Source organism: Mastomys coucha, unplaced genomic scaffold (assembly GCF_008632895.1).
Source record: "Mastomys coucha isolate ucsf_1 unplaced genomic scaffold, UCSF_Mcou_1 pScaffold22, whole genome shotgun sequence".
In the NCBI taxonomy this organism is placed as follows: Eukaryota; Metazoa; Chordata; class Mammalia; order Rodentia; family Muridae; genus Mastomys; species Mastomys coucha.
Genome location: NW_022196905.1, coordinates 136,831,513 through 136,853,904, shown reverse-complemented (window position 1 = coordinate 136,853,904; position 22,392 = coordinate 136,831,513). Strand labels below are relative to the sequence as shown.

The window sequence follows — 22,392 nt, the reverse complement described above, 5'->3', positions numbered from 1 at the left end:
TCTGAAGTTACTGTGTTAGGAAGAGGAAAGAACGAATGCTGAGAGGCCATGCCAGTCTTCCATGTCACAGCACACAAATGTTTGCAGTCCAAGAGCACTGTTAAATGCAGCTTCCCAAAGAGCCCAGCATCTTCAGGTCTGTAGGGCCATAACAATGCTCTGTATTTGTTGAGTATTCAGCTTTCTTTGTTTTTGAAAGGCTCATGAAGCATATAAAGTGCTTGCTGTGCAGGCCCCCAGCACCTTTGTAAACTCTGGCAACACATGTCTAGAACTCCAGCATTCAGGAGGGTCCTTGAGGCCCATGGGTTAGCAACCTAGCTGAATCAGTGAGCTCTGGGTTAGTGAGAAACTATGTTTCAAAAAAATTAAAAGCAACTGACCATGGCACTGATATTCACATACATGAATACCCCTGATCTCCACATACATACATATACACATGAGTATACACACAGGCTCATGTGTTTGCTCGTGGTTCACTTAGGTAATGTCTCTTTGAGTGTATCTAGTGTGAACTGATGAGTGTTATTCTGTGTGTGATTTGGCACATATGGAGGGAGGTCAGAGGACAACTCTGGACTTCTCTCCTCCCACTATATGGGTACCGGGAGTTGAACTCAGGTCATCAGGCTTGGGAGCAGATTTCCTTACCCACTGAGCCATTTCACCAGCCTGTCAAATGTATTTATAACGGAAGAAGTCTTTTTTGCCACATGACTGGCCACTATCACGGAATGATATCATCTTCTCAGGTCTCCTTCACATTCAAGGGTGGAGTCTTTGGGAACCACAGTCCCACCCTGGACCCCCCAATGATCCATACCTCTGTTTCACATGCAAAATGCACGCACCCTCTCTTAAGGTCATCTGGTGTCATCAGTTCAAGCCCCAAATTTCATCATCTTAATAAGATATATAAAGTGTGGCTGAGGGCGCTGGCTAAGATCCATAAAATACAATTCTTTGTTTGTTTTTGTTTTTCAACACAGGGTCTCTCTGGAACTTTTTGTATAGACCACACAGGCCTTGAACTCATGCAGATCCTCCTGTCTCTGCCTCTTGAGTGCTGGGATTAAAGGTGTGAGTCACCTTAAAGTACAATTCTTGGGGAACAATTATTTTAAAGAGTTCTTTTTATTTGTGTGTGTGTGTGTGTGTGTGTGTGTGTGTGTGTGTGTGTACACGAATGCAGTTCCTAAAGGTCTAGGAGAGGGCATCAGATCCCCTGGAGCTGGAATTCCTCGTGTTTATGAACTGCCTAGGTGCTGACTACAGAACCTGGGTCCTCTGAAGAGCAACAAATGCTCTTAACCACTGAGCCATCTCTCCAGCCCCTTTGGAATAATTTTTACTCCTCTTTGAAACCAAAACTGCCTCCCCATACCTGCAGCCTGCAGTGGCTGTGACAGTGTCAGCAAGTGACAGTGTCAGCAAGGAGCAGGTGGGAGGTGAAACAGGGCCACTAGCCCCAGTGATTTTCAAATCCAGCCATAGTTCTTGGGTGAAATTTCCAGGCCTAGGGATAGCCTCTTAACTCTTCCCCCCCCCCCTTAACTCTGCCCCCCTGTGCTAGTAGAGCCACTGCTCAGTTCTTCCTTCTGTTCTGGGGCACCCATCCTTTTTGGTGACAGTGTGTCTGTCAAGCAGTGTCCTATTGGGATCTGTTCATTGCATGCCTTCTGTCATGTTCAGTCCTGGCCATCTCCACTGATAGAATTTTCTCAGGAACCTTGTGGGCTGCATGGGATTTCCTGGGAATTCACTGCACTGCAGTAAAGCCACACCCACAGACATTTTTGAGCTCCTTCCTTCTGTTTTTAGCCTCCATAGTCAAACAGTGCACTTAAGTTTCCTTGAAGTCCTCTGGCCTGAGAAAATCCACAGCAACCCCCTCATCCCTTGAAAGAGGCTCCTGTGAAGTTGAGCACTCTGAAGTGTGAGGAGTTTTGTTTTTTAAGATTTATTTATTTATATTTTATATGTATATATGTTTTGTCTGCATATATGTGCACCACAGGAGTGCTTGGTACCCACTGAGGCCATGAGAAGGTGTCAGGTCTCTCAGAGCCAGAGTTACAGGCAGTTAGGAGCCACCTGAGGTGGGTGGGTGCTGGAAGCTGAACTAAGGTGGTGGGTGTTGGATCCTTTGCAAGAGCCACAAGAGCTCTTAATTAAGTGCTGAGCCCTCTCTGCAGCCCCTGTGAGATATGTTTGCTTGCTTCTGTTTGCTGTGTTGGAGATAGAACCCAGGCCTTGTGCACCTTAGCACTGAGCTGTACTCCCAGCAATGCATTTTTTTTTTCTTAAATCTATCTTTGGTTTTGTTAGAGGCATGTCCACATCCTCACTGGGCTTTTTCTTTTCATTTTCTGACTTTGTCTTTCTGGGTGAGATATCCCGGCACTTTCCAGGTCACCCTGTCCTGTTTTCTTGCTTTCCAGAACATTCAATTTCCTCCTTTTCCTTCCTGCTTCTTCCTAAGCAGCAGGCCAGGCCTTCCCTTTCCTACTCCTCAAGCCCCAGTCTGACTTCCAGCACCCTCCTGCATGTGGGGTACTTGTTCGAACTCCACATGGTTTCTACATACTAACTAGCATGCCTGTAGTTGTTCTTGATGGCAAAAACATTAGCTTGAGACTACACACTCTCCGTGGAGTCTAGGCACAGGGTCACCCCTGCTGTACCCAGGTCGCACAGTGCAAGCTGCAGTGCCAATGTTGATATGGTACACCTTTCTAGTGTTTAGAGGCCTCTGTCTAGCTCTGGTCATGGACTGAAAACTGTCTTTCTGCATTATTTCTTTCTCTTTCTACCCTTCCTTCCTCCTTCCCTGTGGAGCACCCTGACTTCTCTTCTGCAACCAGCTGAGGAAGTCTCTCATATCAGAAGGAACATATGTGATGAGGACCAGACCCCTGGTCCACATTTATAAGATAACAAATTAGGACTTTGATTTATTAGAAAAGTTTTATCTCCTGTACACTATGACCCTGGGAGTGACCTTGGCAGAGATGTGGACCATCTGAGGATGCTGCCTAGCACTTGCCCTGACCCCTCTCAGACATACACATAGAGACACACACATACTCCATACATACCACATAACACTACACTTGGCTCTTTGGTTGTTGTTGCTCAGAGCCAACTGAGGCAGCATAGTGAGTTCTAAACTAGTTTGGGTTACATAGGGAGGGAGTGAGAAAAGAAAGAAATCTATTGAATCTAAACATAAATTTATACATGGATTCTCCTCTGTATTAGTTAGTTCTGAGTTTGCACAAATTGGTGAGTAATAGTCAAATAAATTTGGAGTTCAAGGTGTGTGTGTGTGTGTGTGTGTGTGTGTGTGTGTGTGTGTGTGTGTATTTTACCTGGAAAGAATCTGTCAGGGCTTGCAGGTACTCTACCACTGAGCCACACCCCAGCCCCTCACTGGGGGACTCTAGGCAGAGGCTCTACCACTGAGCCACACCCCAGCCCCTCACTAGGGGATTCTAGGCAGGGGCTCTACCACTGAGCCACACCCCAGCCCCTCACTGGGGGACTCTAGGCAGAGGCTCTACCACTGAGATCGTAGCCTTCTTCCCAATGCAGAGTCCTTAGTGCCACACTGCATATACCATGCCATTCTCCATGTCCTAAGCCTGATAGAAGTGTCGAATTTCAGTGATCCCCTGATCTCCATGATAGGCACAGGTTCTGGGAATGGGCAATCAGAACTTCTGCCTGTCTGCCTGTGTCCACACATGCCTGCTGCCTTGCAACTCAGCTCCAGGAACACCAGGCGAGCTGTTGAGTCCCTGCCACTGCACAGCTCATGATGAACAGGGGATGCTTCCCAGTTTCAGAGAGGTAAGCATGTTCAAGAAAGTACACCTGGGAATCAAAGTTGATCCGTTGGTGAGGACACCCATTGGTGAGGATACTCACATATTCTTTCAGCACTTGAAAAGTGTGCCTTTTCAAAGCCTCTTCTCTCCAGTTAGATGTGTGTACAGTTAAAGGAATGCTTTCTCATCACCGCCTAAGACCAAATAAAAACAAAATCCCGGCTCCCTGCCAACTCTCCCTTCTTCCTAGTTTGCTCTCCCCAGAGGCCATGACATTCAGCTGTGAGCTATTTCTTGTTTGTTGTTTGTTTGTGTGCGGCATGCATGTGTAGGTTTGGATGTGCATGCTTGGATGTACATGTGGAGGTTGGAGGACAGCCTCAGGTGTTGTTCCTCAGGTGCCCTCTGCCTTTTTTGTTTGTTTGTTCTGAGATGGAGTATCTCATGGCCTGGGCATTACCAATCAGGCTAGGGAGGCTGTCCATCGAGCCCAGAGGATTTGCCCATCTCAGCCTTCCCAGTGCACCTGCTGCCTTGGCCAGTGTTTTACATTGCCTTCTGGGAACTGGACTCAGGTCCTTTTCTTTCAAGTCAAGCATTTTACCGCTGGGGCTGTTTCCCCAGCCCCAAGTCCATCCCTGAAAATGACAGTGTTGTCCCATCACTTTTTGAGTTTTAGAACTTTGGACCATGATCTAGTGATTCCCTGCCAGATGAACCATCTGCACTCCCCCATCTGGTTGGTTTCTCCCCATTCATAGTGGTTACAGTTTAAATTCAGTTAAAAGCCAATATCTTAGGGGCTGAAGATGTAGTTCAGTTGGTAGAGTGTCATGAAGAAAGCCCTGAGTTAGATCTCCAGCACCACATCAACTGGCCTGGTGGCAAAAGCCCGTATCCTAGCACTTGGAAGGGAGAGGCAGAAGGATAAGGGGTCAAGAGTCATTACAACAAAATCAACACACACAATGAGGTCAGGGTCATTATTCAGCTAAGTGATACTCTGTCTCAAAAAGTACAGGGGGCTGGGGGTAGAGGGAGGCAGGAGGGTCTTGAGTTTAGGTCAGCCTGGGCTACAGAGTGAGACTCTATCTCAAAATAAGCATATCAAGGGGGTTTTTTGTATTTAATACTTTGCATACTGAAGATTGGGATATGCCAAATGTGGTGGTTAGGATAAAACAACCCCTATATGTTCATATGCTTAAATGTTTGGTTCCCAGTTGGTGGCATGTTTGGGAAGTGTGGGAAGTGTGGGAGATGTGTCACTGAGGTAGGCTTTGAGGTTTCAAAAGCCCACACCAAGCCCTGTCTTGCTTTCTCTGCCTCCTGTCTGCATGTTAGAATGTAAGCTTTCAGCTAAGGTCCCAGCACCATGCATCCTCAGAAAGTGTATGTAGGCCCTCAATTAAATGCTTCTCTTCATATTACCTTGATCTTGGTGTCTTCACAGCAATAAAACATCTCAACTTTAATTTTGTTATAATTGATGATGATCATTTTGGCCTCTCTGCTTTTTATTAGCACTTATGACCAAGAAGATTCTAATTAATTAATTAATTGAAACAGAGTAGTTTCAAACTCATGGTATTCCTTTTGTTTCAGCCTTCCAAGTGCTGGGATTACAGGCATGAGTTACCTCATGCCTAGCAAATTACTTGTTAGTAATTCAGTGTTCTCTCTCTCTCTCTCTCTCTCTCTCTCTCTCTCTCTCTCTCTCTCTCTCTCTCTCTTTCTCTCTCTCTCTCTCTCTCTCTCTCTCCCTCCCTCCCTCTCTCTCTCTCTGATGTTCAGATACATTATTCTTTGTTTTAGATTTATTGGGTGTGTGTGTGGTGTGTGGGGGAGATTTCTGACTGGCCTGGAACCGTGCATAGAACTCAAAGATCTCCCACCTTAAGAAATAGGACCAATGGGAGCTGAGAGATTGTTCAGTGGTTAGAGTACCAGCTGCTTTTCCAGAGGACCTGGGTTCAGTTCCTAGCATCCACAAGGAGCCATAACCATCTGTAACTTTAGTTCCAGGGGATCTGGACTCTTATCTCATGCCTTCTTCTCTGCCTTCTTCTGACTCTGTGGGTACCTGGTCAAAACACACATACATGCAGAAAAAGAAAAAAAGGAAGAAAGAGAGAAAGGAAGGAAGGAAGGAAGGAAGGGAAAGAGAGAGGATCAGTGAGGCTCTTGAGATGTCTCAGTGGTTAAAAGTATCTGTCACTCTTAAGAGGACCTGAGTTCAGTTCTCAGCATCCACAAGTGGCTTGCTTCAGCTTGAGGGGATACAACAACTTCTTCTAACCTCTAGGTCAGAAAACCTATGCCCTGCCAGGCATACATGTGATGCATAGACATTCATGCAGGCAAAACACTCATACACACTAAATAAATAAATATTTTTTGTTGTTGTTTTGTTTTGTTTTTTGTTTTTTGTTTTTTTTTTTTCAAGACAGGGTTTCTCTGTGTAGCCCTGGCTGTCCTGGAACTCACTCTGTAGACCAGGCTGGCCTCAAACTCAGAAATCCACCTGCCTCTGCCTCCCAAGTGCTGGGATTAAAAGCATTCACCACCACCCCCCGACAAATAAATAAATCTTTAATGAAAGAAAGAGGAGGTGTAGAAAGATGGCTCAGCCATAAAGAGCATTTGTTGCTGTGGTAGAAGAAGAGCTCTGAGCCACAAACCCATCTTTCTAGCTCCTCAGCATACCTTTTCTGTACAGGTTTCCCCTAGTGGTTAATTCAGTCCTCAGATTCTTTTTTGATGGTTATTTTGTCTGCTTGACACAACCTAGAGTCACCAGCGAAGAGTCTCATTAAGGGATTAGGTTGGCCTGTCAGGGATTGTCTTGATTACCTTAATTGATGTGAGCCCCAGCCATTGTGGGTGGCACCATTCCCTAGGCTGCAGGTCCTGAGCTGTATTAAGAATGGACTTAAGCTGAGCACAAATAATAAGCAAGTGATCATGCATTTCTTTTATTGACTGTGGATGTGATGTGACTAGCTGTTTGAAGTTCCCACCTTACTTTCCTATAATTTTGGATTGAAACCTAAAATTGTGAGCTGAAAATAAACCCTCTTCTCCCTTCAGTTGCTTGTCAGAATTTTTTTTTCACAGTAACAGAAATGAAACTGAGCAGCTGTGCACATGTGGACTCATTATAGCGTTTATGTGTAAGTGAGTGGAATTAAATGTGGGTTGCCACTGGATATAGTGGTGCACAGCTCTAGTCACAGCACTAGGGAGGCAAAGGTAGGCAGATCCTGCCTAAAATGTGAAGCGGCAGGCTTAATGGCACACATCTTTCATCCCAACATGTGGGAGGCAGAAGCAGGAGGATCTCTGTGAATTCAGGGCCAGCCTGGACTACATAGTGAGTTCCAGGACAGTCAAGACTACATAGTGAGACCTTGTCTGGGGGTAGAGGGAGGCAAATTTAAAGTGGACTCATTACCTACAGAAAGGCTGACTGTGTTTTGAGGAGGTTCTTATCACTTATTTCTAAGTGGTTCTTTTTTTTAAAAAGTTAATGTTTTGAGGCAGAGTCTTGCTCCCATGCTGGCTCTGAGCTACATATGTAGCTGAGGATAACCTTAAACTTCTGACCCTCCTGCTTCTCCCTTCTCAGTGCTGGGACAGATATGGATCACTACACTGAGTCTATGCAGTGCTGGGGATGGAACCCAGAGCTTCCTGCATGCTAGGCAAGTGCTTTACCAATGGAGACACATCCCTGGTTCACTCTTTAAAAAAAAAAAAAAAAGATTTATTTCTTTATTATATGTAAGTACACTGTAGCTGTTTTCAGACACACCAGAAGAGGGCATCTCATTATGGATGGTTGTGAGCCACCATGTGGTTGCTGGAATTTGAACTCATGACCTTCAGAAAAGCAGTCAATGCTCTTAATCCGCTGAGCCACCTCTCCAACCCCACCCTTTTTTGATACAGAGTTTCATTGTGAAAATGAGGTTGGCCTTGAACTCACAGAGACCCATCTACTTTTGTCCCCTAAGTTATGGGATTAAAGACACCTGATTTTTTACTTATTTTCTTTTAAAGCCTTGCTATAAAGCCCAGGTTGACCTTGAACTGACAGCCTTCCTGCCTCAGCCTCCTGAGTGCTTGGGTTACAAGCATGCACCACTACTCGTGGCTAGAAGTAGTCTGGTGTTCGTTTTGAATGATTTTTTTGAATCAAGGACTGTTTGCTTGAGTGCTAGAGCTTAAGCTTCTTTGCTGACTTAGAAAAGGGTACTCCGTAGGCAGGGAGACCTCGTTGTAGGTGAGTCAGACCCAAGCATCCATAGCAGCTGTGGCTTACTGAAGCATGTCTGTAGCTGGTGCAGACCATCCCTTTCTCATGTTAGAAACCCCACCCCACCCCACAGGAGCACTGCGCCACACATCTGCCTCATCTGAGTCCAGGGTGTTGGGCAGGGAACATTGAAGCACTTCCTGGTTGTACTGTTTCTAACCACAGAGCCGGGGAAGGGTGAACAAACAGACCAGGAGGAGAGACCTACAGACCGAGTGAGGGAAGCAAGTGACGTTCAGGAAGAGCTGTGTTGTGCTTTCCAGGGCCTTCTGAAGCTAGAGCTGGCCCATGATGGCAGCTCTGATGACAGTGACCAGTGACTTGTCAGTGATGCCCCACCCCTGCTCCACACATTAGCAGCTACTTTCTGTGGAAAGGGAGGAGGGCCAGCCCTAGGAAAGAAGGCCCAGGGGTGGCCAGCTTAGCCTCTTGGGATCATCCCTTGGGAGGATTCTGGTCCCCACATTGCTGTCCCAACTATACTTGGCACCCTGAGTTCCAGTGCCAAAGACATTGCTTTCTCCCAGTCCCAGCTGCTTGCTCAGCAGTTTCCTCTGGGAGTCCTGAAGCGCTAGCTGTGTGGGTAGATGTCCCCTGAACACGTGATCATACACACACACACACACACACACACACACACACACACACACACACACACACACGTGCTTATGGAACACTGGCTCAGATTCATCTGAGAAACTGTGAGTTAGCAAAGCCAGGCTGGGTCTCTAAACATGCCCTTGTGTGGAAAACCAAGGTCTCTTGAGTAACCTGAAGGGCCACACCAAGAGCTCAAGTGTCTGTCAGCTGAATGGTGGAAGTGTCTGTGGAACAGCACAGGACCCTGAGCATGTACTCGAGGGGGAGGGCTTTTGTTTGTGTGAGCTAAGAGTCTGATGTGATCTTGCCTGGCCTGGAACACTTTGTAGACCAGGCTAACCTTAAACCCACAGAGATCTGCTTGCCCTCTGCCTCTTGAGTGCTGGGATTTCAGCTACCATACCCAGATTTGTTTGTTTATTCTCTCTCTCTCTCTCTCTCTCTCTCTCTCTCTCTCTCTCTCTCTCTCTCTCTCTCCTCTGTGTGTGTGTGTGTTCGTGTGTGTTCGTGTGTGTGTGTGTGTGTGTTCCTACTCAAGCACATACCTCAGCACACATATAGAGGCTAAAGGACAACATATAGGAGTGGCCTTTCTCCCCTTCCACTTCGTGGGTCCTGGGGATCAAACTCAGATTGTTAGGCTTGGGGGCAACTGTCTTTGGCCAGACATGGCAGTGACTGAGAGCTGGGTATTCCTGAAATCTTCTGAGTCAGAGCCTCTTGATTGCAAGGAGCTCAGCCACAGCAGAGGAGGAGATGTGGTGCTCCTCCAGGAGACGACAGCCTTGTCTGGGACCATCCCTTCAGCGGGGCAAGAGAAGAGGTGGCTGTCCCTTTCCAACCTCATTCATACGTGGGAAGGCCTGACATCTTTACATGCAATGAATAGTTTTCCATCCAAAATTGCCGTGTTCTGAAAGGCTTTGAGCAAACTCATTGGCTGACTTGTCTAGAGTGGGGGTGTGGGAAGTGGGGCTTCCTCTGAGGTATTTCTCCCTGTTTTCTCCTCACATTGGCAAAGTCCTCAGTTGACTGTAGGGGGCACCTGAAGTGACCTTGTTTTTGACCAAGATTCCAGCTGTGTATGACCCTCAGACATATGCCCATTTGGCCGCTAACTCCCCGAACTCCTCCTAGGTCAAGTGACATCAGGTCTGAGGCCCCGGCAGCTGCAGGGTATGTCCAGCCATGATGCTGGACTGTGTTCACCACAGCTTCAGGACTGAGTTGTGAGAGATACTGGCCTCCTGGCCTCTGCTGTCAGTCAGTCCAGAGGCCACATGGGGAGGTCATTGGTCAGGAATGGACCTGAGTTGATATATAAGTGATATTGTTCATGGACCTACTGGACCACAGCTCTGTTTCTAAGAATTCAGGGACTCGAAAGCCCTCAAAACTGGTCTCCCTGACCTGGTGGTTTGGGCGCTTGCTCTCTGTGGCCTTGTCATGAGGAAGGCCATATCAGGAAGTCCCATGCAAGCAAGGTGCTTCAGAGCAGTAAAAATTCCATGATGTTTGAAGAAAAGCCTTTAAGAGTAAAGAAAAGCAGCCAGGTATGGTGCATAGGCCTGTAATCCCAGTGTTCAGGAGACTAAGGCAGGAGAATTAGGAGTCCAGGTAGGCCTGGAAGGAAGACAGGGTAGGAAGACCCTGTCTCAGAAAATCAAAACCTAAAAAGAAAGACCTAGGGAATTAGTTATATTTAACTGACTCCTGGGTACCTGCCTCCCAGGGGTACTGTGTTTGTTTAGAATTCTTAAAGATAAATAAAACCAGGCATAGTGGTGTGGATTTGTAATCCCAGTACTGGGGAGGCAGTCAGGAAGATCTCATAACTATCCTCAGAACAAAGCAAGATGAGGGGGACTGAGGAGCCGATCCAGTCAGTAGTGCTTACCCTACAAGCATGGAGATCTAAGTTTGATCCCCAGAATCCCCATTTTAAAAAAAAAGCCAGCCAGGTGTGATGGCATGCACCTGTCACCCCAGTGCTAGGAAGGCAGAGACAGGAGGATTCCTGGAACTTCCTAGCCAAACTGCCTAGCCTATTTATCAAGTGAGAGACTCTTAAAAAAAACAAGGTGTCCCATTGGGTAAGGTGCTTGCTGCCAAGCCTGATGACCTGGGTTAGATCTCTAGGACCCACATGAAGGAGAGAACTTGCTTCACAAAGTCAGACCCTTGTTCTCCATGTTCCTGCCCACTGCACAGTCACACACATAAACATCACCCTACTACAATACAGAAGTAAATACATAAAAAAGGGTATGACTCATATCACATGTTGTACACAAGACTTCTTATTAAACCCACCATGTCCATCACTGCATTCATTTTCCTCCCAGCTGTGAGCTCAGCCATACTGTGCATCTACTGTGGCCTTTTCTATGTGCACGTCTTCACAAACCATGAGCCATGCTTGGGGCATCACAGGGCCAAACAGGCTTGTAAACTGCTAAGCCTTTGGTATTGGGCCACACGTCTCACTTACCAGTTGCTCTTTCTGCTACACTCTGGAGTATCATCTGCAGTGTCTGCACACTGAACCAGTGCCCCTCTTTGGGCAGGTTGATGCAAGGTGCATGTCCCTCATAGCAAGTGACAGAGGAGGAGGAAGGCATGAGATTCCTTTTGGCCCTGTGACCTCGTGGCTTTGCCTGTGTCTCTAATGTAAGTTGCTGCTGTGGCTGCTACATGGCCTTTCCTGTTCTGTGTGCTTATTGGTGACCTTGGGTACATATCCAATCACTGCTACCCAGAGCAAAAGCCTGGTCCTTTATTTTCAGTCCCAGGCTGAAAGCTCCGTGAGCCTAACTAGAACCAAAGAAGGGGACATGGTGGGAGGAGAGCAGCGCCTGCATTGGCATCAATATTGACAACCCCGTTAGATAGGCCTAGGCTAGAAAGGGTATATATGACAGGGCAATGCTGTCTTTTCTCAAAGCGAAAGGATTCAGTCAACTGTTCATGTCTCATGTGGGATGCCCTGACATGGAACCTTGGGGCCTTCTGGGAGCCCTGGGAAACAAAAGAGGAGAGGCCACTTCAGCTCAGCTGCTTTCTGCAGTGCCAGAACTTCTGGGATATCCCCAGGGAATCTCTCCTCTCCCACCATCCAGCACTGGATTTGGAGAAGGATTTGTAGGAGAGCATTATTCTGTGTTTTCGTGTTTCAGGTCTGGCTCTGAGGTTGTTCAATGAGGCCAAGCTGAGGAGCTGGCATTCTTTACAGATTGGGGGCAGGGCAGGACAAGGCAGGGCAAAGGGCTCTGGCCTCACCTGCTGGGCACCTGTCTCTTGCTGTGCTAGCCAGCTGAGCTCTGCAGCAGGCGGGGCAGCCTCATAGCCTGGCACTGCGGCTGGCCAGCCTCCATCCTGCAGCCCCGGCCCCCTGCGGGCTGCAGATGCGCAGGCAGTCTTCTGCACGCAAGGGCAGAGCTTAGAGCTCAGCCACCAGCTCCCGGTAAGGTGCGCATAGCAGCCCGTTCCTGGCCCATTCCTGGCCCGTTCCTGGCCTCCCATCTGGCTTTTGTCTAGTTCGGTTTGTAATGGCTGGAAGAAAGGATGCTACAAACAGGGACAAAGCTTCATGAAGAGGACTCAGCAGAGGGCTCAGGGAAGAAAGCTCCAGGGTCAGCTGGGAGCATTGAACTGGGTCCCCAGGGTTCCCTCCATCCTGCTGGGAGCTTTCCCAGCAGTGGTACTTTAGAGAGTATTTCCTGTATTTGAAAGCATGAGGTTTTTAAAGTGTCTCATGGAGTGTAATGTTATTTCCCAGCAGCATGTGAATGTCTATTTGTGTGGAGCTGGGAGCACATATGCTTGTATTTATGTTTCTGTACCCGTGTGTTGTACATAGGAGTATGACATGCATAGGAGTATGTGCATGTGTGTTTGTGGCTGTGTGAGTCTATATGTTTTATTGTGTTTGTTGCATATGTGCATACGTGTGTTTGTTGTGTGCATGTATATTTGTGTACATTTTTACATGGACTTCTCTTTGTATGTGGTTTTATACATTTGAGTGCATATGTATATTTTGGTGCAGGTATATTGATGTGCACTTGGGCCTAAATGTGTGTTCATGTGTGTGTGTCTACCCAAGGACCATGATGGCCTCTGGAAGGGCAGCCATGCTGTGGCCAAAGCAGATCAGCAGGTGACTGGCAGCTTGGCCAGTTCTGCCTTGTGAAGTGACTGGCTGGCCTTATCACTTCTAGCTAGAATACCCTACCCTCAGAGAGTTTACTCTGACACACATGGGCTGGAAGGACAGGGCGGGTGTGTTAGGGGCAGGGCTCTGTGCGGACATGATGATCAGATCTAAGCAAGGCTGTGACAGGGACGTGTTTTATAGGTTTGGTGGTAGTGGCCACGGTGCAAGCTAAGGCATGTGATGGTCGCCTCTGAGCCACAGGTGTGGACATCTGGGCTACCTGCTTTGTGACTGCCTGTTGGGGCAAGGCTTTTGGGGCTTCCTCACCATCTGGGCAGTAGCTAAACTTTCAAAGGACATAGACATTGGCCAGAGGCCTGAGGTCTCCTCTAGACCTTTTCTGACAGAGTAATGACAGGTGTCTAAGTGACTCAATGAGACTTAAAGTTTGGACAGTCTGAGAAGTGGGTGATGAGATCTCTGACCACTTTCCTTCACTCATTCTGTTCCAGGGATAAACGCCCAAGCCCGGAGGCTACAGCGTATCCGTGCCAAGGGAACCCCAGCTCTCAGCTCTGAAGCTGCCCAAAGCTCCACACCGACTGGGCTGCGCCGTACAGTCAGCGAGACCAGCCTAAGCCCAGCACCAACTCTACCTGAGGCAGCCCAGAGGCCCGAGGAGCCCCTCCCTGACAGCATGCGTTACTCACTGTACCAGTGCCCGCACCTGCTGCTGTTGCAGGGCTACAACCAACAGCACGTGAGCCACCCCTAGTCCCCAGCACCACTGCCCCTTACAGCCCAAGGACTTGGAGGTCAGGCCTCATCCTCCCTCCAACAGAGGCAGCTGTGGGATTTCCTCTAAGGCTGGGCGGATGCAGTGGAGGTGGGAGGCGGGAGGTGGGGCACGAGGCTGCTGCCTGTGTCCTCTGTCCAGGCACCAAGTCAGGACTGTCACTGACCTCAGCCCTCATTGGGTCTTTGTGCCACACCACTTCCCAACTTGTATCTCAGGTTTTTGGAGTAGCTGTGTGTGTGTGTGTGTGTGTGTGTGTGTGTGTGTGTGTGTGTGTGTGTTGCTGGGCTGAGACCTGAGGAGCAGGACCTACACTGCTTCCTGGGGGAATTTGAGCCCTTAGCTCATGGCTGTCAGACCAAGCACTGCCCTCGCCTCTTGATGGGTCTCTTCTGTGTAAGGAAACAACATCCTCTGAGTCAGGCTGGGGTGGCCAGGGGAGGGTTACCAAGGTAAAGGGTTACTGGTGACTTTGCGGTGGGTGGCCAGCTGCAGGAACAAGGACACTGCTATGCTGGTTCTGGCATGACCAGTGTCATACCTGTCCTAAGTTGTCTGTCTGATCTTTAGGACAGCCTGGTGTACGTCCTCAGCCGGGAGCGGCACACAGTGGGCCAGCGCACACCGTCTAGCAAACCCAGCATCAGCTTGTCTGCCCCAGACATCCTGCCCCTGCACTGCACCATTCGCCGCCGCCAGTCCCCAGATGGTGGCCCAGCAGGGACCAGACTAGTGCTGGAGCCCATCGCAGGGGCACCAGTGTCAGTCAACTTCTCAGAAGTGGGAAGGAACCCTGTGGTGCTACAACATGGAGACTTGCTCTCCCTGGGTCTCTACTACCTGCTGCTGTTCAAGGACCCTGGGCAGGCACAGCCACTGCCTGCCTGTGCCCTAGCCCGTCTTGGGGCGGCACCACAGAGCTGTAGAATGTGTGGTGCGGTGCTTAGAGCCCGTGGGGCCCCTTCCTTGCCTGCTGCTGTGGTCCGGCGGTCACTGCTCCTGGAGTTTGAGCCTGATGTGGAGGACACAGTGCTGCAGAGAATCATGACACTGATTGAGCCTGGGGGTGACGACCACAAGCTGACACCTGCCTTCCTCCTCTGCCTCTGCATTCAGCACTCTGCCACTCACTTCCAGCCGGGTACCTTCAGGCATCTCCTACTCAAGATCTCCAAAAGGGTCCGAGACACTGTTTGGGTGCGTGAGGGTTATAGCTTGTGTCTTTACGGGTGTTAATAGATGACTGGGCTTTGCCTGCTAGGGCTGAAGGCCTACCTCTACTGTGATGTCCCCACAATGATGTCAGGCTGAGGAAAGGGCTGTCTTCTCCATGTACACCTCCCTACCCAGCAGGCCACCAGGCTGGGCACTGTAGGCCTCAGTGTAACATTTTGCCTTCAGAGTGAGTCTGAGCCTGCTAGACCACTGTCCACGGGCTCAATGCCCTGTGGTTTCCACCAGGTCAGTTTGGTAGAGGCTGCAAGACAGTCAGCTGTTGGCACATTCCCTCCATGTGAGGGCCTCTCAACCTGGGTCAGTAGACTTGGTGGGTGGGGTGGGGGCATGCAGAACTCCTCATTATGGTGCCAGTCCCGTATATCTCATGGGATACTTAGCAATGCCCCCGCCCTGTCTCACTGCAGGCTGTCCCCTCCTGGAACACACACACATACACAGAGACACACACAAAGGGATCTTCCAGGAAAAGCTCAGCAGTGCCACCTGTTGGACAGGGCAAACAAAAGCATTGGAATAGGCTGCCTGGGACTCAAGGTCTCAGCCGCCTTGCTGGCTCCTGCCCTGAAGATGACCTGACTCCTGAGGACCAAAAGGGTCTCTGTTGCTCAGAGCTGTTAGAGGCCCTCAAGTATCCTAACTTTGCTCATCACCATCTCTATAATCACAGGATTCAGGTCCAGAGAGGAGTGGATCCTAGGGTCCAGTCAGTCTAACTGAAACAGCTCTGGCCTTAGTGAGAGGCCCTGTCTCTAAGTAAATAGGTAAATAAGATAGAGATGGAGGAGCACATGCGTGCAAGCGTGCACACATACACACACGCATGCTGGTTGTTGAGTGAAATGGGAACTGTGTCATCTCTGTCATAGGGGGTGTGGGGGTCATTTGAAGAAATGGGAAAAAAACCTGAGTTGGTGGAAAAGACTTTTGAGAGTAGAAGCCTAGCTGAGAGGGAACAGCCGAGCTCAGGTATCTGCAACCACCTGCCATGTTTTTCATGGAGATGGAATGATGTGTATTCATGAGTGGGTTCTCTCCTTCCCTTTAGTCTGTGTCTGTGTGTATGTGCATGCGTGTGTGTGTGTGTGTGTGTGTGTGTGTGTGTGTGTGTGTGTGTGTGTGGTGGCCTGTTCCATTGCTTGTGTGAAGGTCAGAGGACAACCTACAGAATCAGTTCTCTGTTTCCACCTTTTCATTTTTTTATTTTATTAAATTTGACACTTTTTCAATAATATTTGTTGTGGAAAATTAGGAGTTTATAAAACCACTAACTAGGGGGTATAATTTTTGTTACAAGAGGAATTCTTCTCATCTAAGATGAGAAGTATAGGCCTTTTATGTAATATAGTCTTTAGAAATAGGTACCCTCGGGTTGGAGAGATGGCTCAGCATTTCTGAGCACTTGCTTCTCATGCAGAGGACTCACATCAGAAAGCTCACAACTTCCTATGACTCCAGTTTCTGGAGGTCTGATGACCTCCTTTGGGCCTCCTAGGGGCACACATGTGGTGCACATACAGATAAGCAGATGCGCACACATAGACCTAAAAATAAATAAAGATTTAAGAAGGAAGTAGGTCCAGGCATAGTGGCACATGTCTTTAATCCCAGCATTTGGGAGGCAGAGGCAGGCAGATCTCTGGGATTTTGAGGCCAGTCTGGTGTACATAGTGAGTTCTATAACAGCCAGGGCTACATAAAGAGACCCAGTCTCAAAAATAAAACAAAACCAAAAAAAGCCACCACCACTCCCTCCCAGAAAAAGAAAAGTGATAAGGGTCTTAGTCTAGAAAACCAAACCTGCATAGAAGGTTTTTTTTTTTTTTAATTATTTTTGTTTGCTTATTTGTTTGTTTGAGACGGGCTGTCCCCCATCTCCCAAATGGGAGTGCTGGGCTGGCAGGTGTTTCTCTGCCAGCTGCTGGCTTTGGTAATGTCTTCAGTGCTAGAAGCAGAAGTCCCAATCGGCCCACACCCACACCATCCCTGCCCAGACTGAGGGCTCTGTAGGGAGGAAGTCCCCACTAGCAGGTCTCTCTGCCATAGCTCAGAATGGTGGTGTAGGTAGCCCTTTTAACACTGAATAAGCTCGAAAAGAAGACAGTTCAGGGTGTAGTGGCTCCTCTTGTTTCTTGAAGATGCTCTGGGGAATGCTCGCTCTCTCTCTCTCTCTCTCTCTCTCTCTCTCTCTCTCTCTCTGTGTGTGTGTGTGTGTGTGTGTGTGTGTGTGTGTGTGTGTGTGTGTTGCACATGCTAGGTAATTATTGTACACTGGGCAGCCAGTGAGCCTTTTGTGGAGTGTCTGCCATGGATTTAGTACTGATGATTGAACCTGGGTCCTGAACTTCAACCCTTGTGGTTGCCACAGTCAGAGCACCACCTCACAGCGGTGCAGGGCACATACAGCCTGTCTTCAGCCCTGAGACCCTTGCAGCAGCACCCACCCCTCCCTCATCTTTATGTGGGTTCCAGGGACAGGACATAGGGACTGTGTGGCAAGGCTGTTTCCCATCGGGCCATCCAACAGGCCCGGGAAGCTGTGCTTGAGTATATCCTGCTGCTATGCTGTGTTTCTCACATTTGCTTTTATTTTTCTTTTTTCCTTTATAGGAGAAGACCAAAGAACTAGCAGAAAAGCAGGCACAACTGTAAGTGTGACCTAGTTACTGTCCCTCCCTTAACATCAAGTTCCCTGCAGGCACCCTGGGCTTGGCTCCAGACCCATTCTTCTTTCCCAACCACCCTGGGAAGCTGTAATGGAAACTTTCCTAGGTAGGCCTGGTGGTGCTGTTTAGGAGGCTAAGGCAGGTTTGCCTGTGCTAGAGAGTGAGTACATGGCCAGCCTGGGCAGCTAACTGAGACCCTGTCCCAAATAGGAAGTCAAAATGGGGCTGGGGATATAGCACAGTGGTAGAGCTCTGACCTAGACTCTCCCATTGAGGGGCTGTGGAGTATAGGTAATCCGTAGACCTCCTGCTTAGGATCCCACAATGAGGTGAAGTAGTGGCTTAGCAGAGATCACTTGCCTAGCACCTGAGAGGACCCAGATTCAATCATTACTAAGTCCACAACAGACACTCCACAAAAGGCTCACCGGCTGCCCAGTGGTAGAATAATTGCCTAGCATGTGCAACACACACACACACACACACACACACACACACACACACTCCCTAAGCATCTTTAACACAGAGAGGAAAGTTATTTATTTTTTTCTTAGTGGTCCCACAGCTAACTTTCCTGGTTAAAGCACCCTAGCCCAGCTTCCATGGAAAGTACACTGGTGGGATTTGTGGATTATGTATCATCAGATTTGCTGACACTGGGGCCCATGGCACCTGTCCTCCCAGAATGGAGCCATCATGAGAGGCCTTCTTGGTGGGAATTGTCAGAGAGTCAGTGGCATATCTTTACAATGTGAACTGCAGCCTCAGCTCTTCCAGCGTGCTAGTACTAAAAATGAAGCTCAGAAAATCAGGCCAGGGCCTGATAGAGGCCAGGGCCTGATTTGAGGCCAGCCTGGGATACATGAGACCCTGTACTTAAAAGAACCCCACCCCCGACTCCACTGCCCTGTGATACGTGCAGGTGTTTGCTTACATGAGTGTAGCCAGAGAAGCCATGCTGGTCTGCTGAAGCTGAGTTGAAGGTGGTCTCTGAGCAGCTGGGGAGGGGACTGGAATTGGGAGACCAAGGGCTCCACCTATCGGTCACATGTTCCTACCTCAGAACAGCAGCATGCTGTTGCTTACAGGTGCTTCAATGTTGTGCAGTAACCTCCTATTTGTACAATAGAATCAAAAGACACACCGAGGTCAGGTCAGAGGGCTGGGATCCTGCCATTTTCAATGCCTAACAGATGGACTTGAGCTCAGGCTACCTCCCTTGCCTGTTAATGTCATAAGCGAGTGGGAGTCAGGACCCGTGGAGTCTGCAGCTGCCTGAAGACACCAGGTGCTACTTTCTGGCTTAACAGAGGTCTATGCAGACTAGCCAGAGGCAGCGTTGATATCAAATGGCAATTAACCACATGGCAGACCTCAGAAGAGTTGCAAAGGTATTGGTCCTGTTCCCACATTGGGGATGCAGGGTTGTGTCTCCTGCTTCCTTACCAACAGGAAGAGCCAAGTCCTTCCCTTTAGCAGCTTGTTTCTGCTGTATTTCCAGAACTTTCAGGCTTCTGTTCTCATCCTTAATGCATGCTCATTGCCTTTTTTTTTTTTAATTCCTTTTTCCTTTTGAAAAGAATGAATCAATATAAGGACATGGTACAGTACAGCACACAGCAGTCAATCCCACGAATGCACATCTGGGCTCAGCCTGGCCATAGGCTGCTAGATGTCTCTTCTCTGCTCTGTGGACATGGATGCTGCTTCCCAGGTTTCCTGGCCTGGCAGCCTTGGACTATCAGTCCAAGCCCTTATGCCCGGTTATGGCCAGCCAGCCTAGCCTACTCAGTGAGCTTTAGATCACCAAGAGACCAGTTCTCTAAAAGCAAAATGGGCAGTGCTCCCAAGTAACAATACCTAAGGCTGTTCTCTGAACTACACGCAGAGAAACAAACACACAGACACACATAGAGACACATACACAGAGACACACACACCCAGAGAAAAACATGCAGACACAGAGACACACAGACACACACAGAGATACCTACACAGACACACATACACACATGGACACACAGACACAGACTCACACAGACACACACAGATACCCACACAGGTACACACAGACACACACACATGCATACACAGAGACATATACACAAGGACACACACAGACAGACACACACAGGCACACAGACACACCCATACAGAGAGACACACAGACACATACACACACAGACACACACAGTCAAAACAGACATACACACACAGACACAGTCAAAACAGACATACACACACACATAAACTCATATACTGTACACCTCCACACCACACTCACATCCCACACAGACACTGTACACACACACACAACCCATCTCCTCCCTATACCTTCCACACATCCCACAATCCACACACACATACCCACACCCACACACACACAGCACATAAACCTCTCACACACATCTCATGCCCCCATATCTTCGTACATGCTTCATGTCCCCACAGCACTCCCACACTCCACACATCACTGCATCCCTTCCCCCACCCCTCCTCAGCACACAGATATTAGTATTTCTCTCTCTGCCCCCCCCCCGTGCCTCTCACTTTATGACTTGTTTGCTCCAGCCCCAGCCCCAGCCCCAGCCCCGCTGTTTCCCAAGGCACCTTGTGCTATAATTTGCATTTCTAATCTGTGTTTATCTCAACTTGGCCTTGTTCTTTTCTTACCAGTGTTTTTCTTCCCCCCCCCAATCATTATTTCTGGTTCCCCTCCCTCAGCATGGACTGTTTTCCTTCTGGCTGATGTCATCCTGAGGTGACTTTGTGCAGCTGTGTGGTGACCCACCTCTTGGACTTGGGGTCAGAAAAATGTGTCCATCTACCTTGCTCTGTGTGTGTGTGTGTGTGTGTGTGTGTGTGTGTGTGTGTGTGTGTGTGCATGTGTGTGTTGCAGGGTGCCAGAGGAGCTTTGTCCTGTTCTAGCATCCTCTGCCTGTTCCCTTGAGATAGCATCTCTCTCTGAGCCTGGAGCTCACTGGTACAGACTGCTGGCCAGCAGAGAACTCCCAGGATCCTCCTTTCTTAGAGTGTCCACGATAGGATTTGACAATATGACAGGTGTTGTGGTTGCCTAGGCTCTCTCCTCTTTGAGTTCCTGGGGAAATTGAGGAAGGTAGTGAATCTTAAAAACAAAATGGAGTTAGGCTTTGAAGATCAAATGAGTGTTCCTCTGAGCATGTGCGGCTCTTCTGCAGGCCACTGTATAAGCCAAGCTGGGGTGAAGAACTAACAAAACTCGATGCTGTGCAAGCTAAGCATGGTGCTCAGCAGCTAACACAGGAGAAATGGGCACCAGCCAGCTTTTTCCCCACCTAGGCGCAGGACAAAGGTCACCGTTGTTTGTAGACTAAACTGAAATTAATGGCCGGGCTAGAACCTGGGACTGCAGGGGAGAGTCTGGCAGCCCTAGGACAACAGGAGAAAGGCCAGACCCTCCCTCGTGACCCCCCTTACATCAGCCCCATTTAGTCCCCAGATGTTCCCATGGGTATGGATGGTTCCTTAGGAGCCCCAGGCTGTGTAGCATCATCAAATGGCAGGCATTTGTGTCTCCACAGTCTTCAACTTTCATCTTCTCCACGCACAGACTGGCTTGGGGAGCCTTCTGTCTGCTTCTAGGCCTGCATATCTGGATGCTCTGTGGAATACAGCCCTACCCCTGCCGCCTTCCCCACTGAGGGACCCTGAGGCCACCAGTGAGAGATTCTTGGACTTTTTCTTCACATAAGACCAGCCTAGTCAGATCTTGGGGTGATCCTTCTGAGGAAATGCGTATAATCCCAGAGGCACATTCCTAGGTGAGATGTTCAGCAGATGTGGTTGGAGAGGCTTATGGGAGATTCCACCATCCGTAAGCTGTAGGGCCCCAGGGTGGTGCATTGAGGAGATGAGGAATTGTGCTAGGCTTGGCAGTACCAGCATTTGGAAAGCTAAGACAGCAAGTTAACTAGTTCAAGGCTAGCCTGGACTACCTGTCAGAATTCTGTCTAAATAAACACATAGAAACAATGAATACATGTGGACGTTTTAGTGGATTGTCAGGGCCTAACTAAGCACAGTTCCAACATAACAAGTTCACAGGGGTCCTAAGAGTCTGGGTCGAATAATAAAAGTAGATGCAAGTCACACTCAATGATAGACACCTACACACCTCTTAGTGCTGCTGCGAGAGACTCAGTCTGTGAGAGCCACTCTAGAGCCAGAAGGGAAGCAGGTGCCAGCCATTGCCACTGTCCTCCTTTTAAAAAGGGATGCTTAGCTGGAAGGTGGAAAACCTAGAGTGAAAGGAACCTTGCCCTGGCTGACTGTAGGAGGGGTCTGAGCTGCCCAGGAACCCAGGTGCCAGGTACTTGGTAGCCCCTTGAGCAGTACCCAGTTCTGTTTTCATTAACCAGAGTGACAGTGCCCCCATGTGGATAGCACACCAAACTGCAGAAGGGACTGTGGGAACCAGGATGGTCCTGCTCCCCTTTATACTTCAAAAGGTGACTTCCAGTGACTGTGTCAGCACTGGGATTTTTCAAAGTCTGAAGAGCATGCTTTGCTTCCCACACAGTTTCTTTTCTTGTGCTGCTATGGATTGAACTGAGGACCTTGCACAAGCTAAACAGATGTTCTTCCAGTAAGCTATTCTCCTCAATCCCCCATTGATTTTAGGTGAACGTCTTAATGCTAAGACACATCCCCACTGGGGGATTCTAGGCAGATGCTCTGCCACTGAACCACACCCCAGCCCCTCACTGGGGGATTCTAGGCAGATGCTCTACCACTGAACCACACCC

The 22,392-nt window shown here is 48.8% G+C and overlaps 1 protein-coding gene across 3 annotated transcripts in view; it reads left to right on the top strand.

Moving 5' to 3' along the window:
• Radil (Rap associating with DIL domain) overlaps nt 1-22,392 on the top strand; it is a 66,317-nt gene that overhangs the window by 29,021 nt on the left and 14,904 nt on the right. For all 3 annotated transcript variants that reach the window (XM_031338573.1, XM_031338575.1, XM_031338574.1), the window contains exons 3-5: nt 13,420-13,667; nt 14,274-14,900; nt 17,550-17,587. In XM_031338573.1, coding sequence (XP_031194433.1) covers nt 13,420-13,667; nt 14,274-14,900; nt 17,550-17,587 — 913 coding nt within the window. The remainder of the gene's footprint in view (nt 1-13,419; nt 13,668-14,273; nt 14,901-17,549; nt 17,588-22,392) is intronic.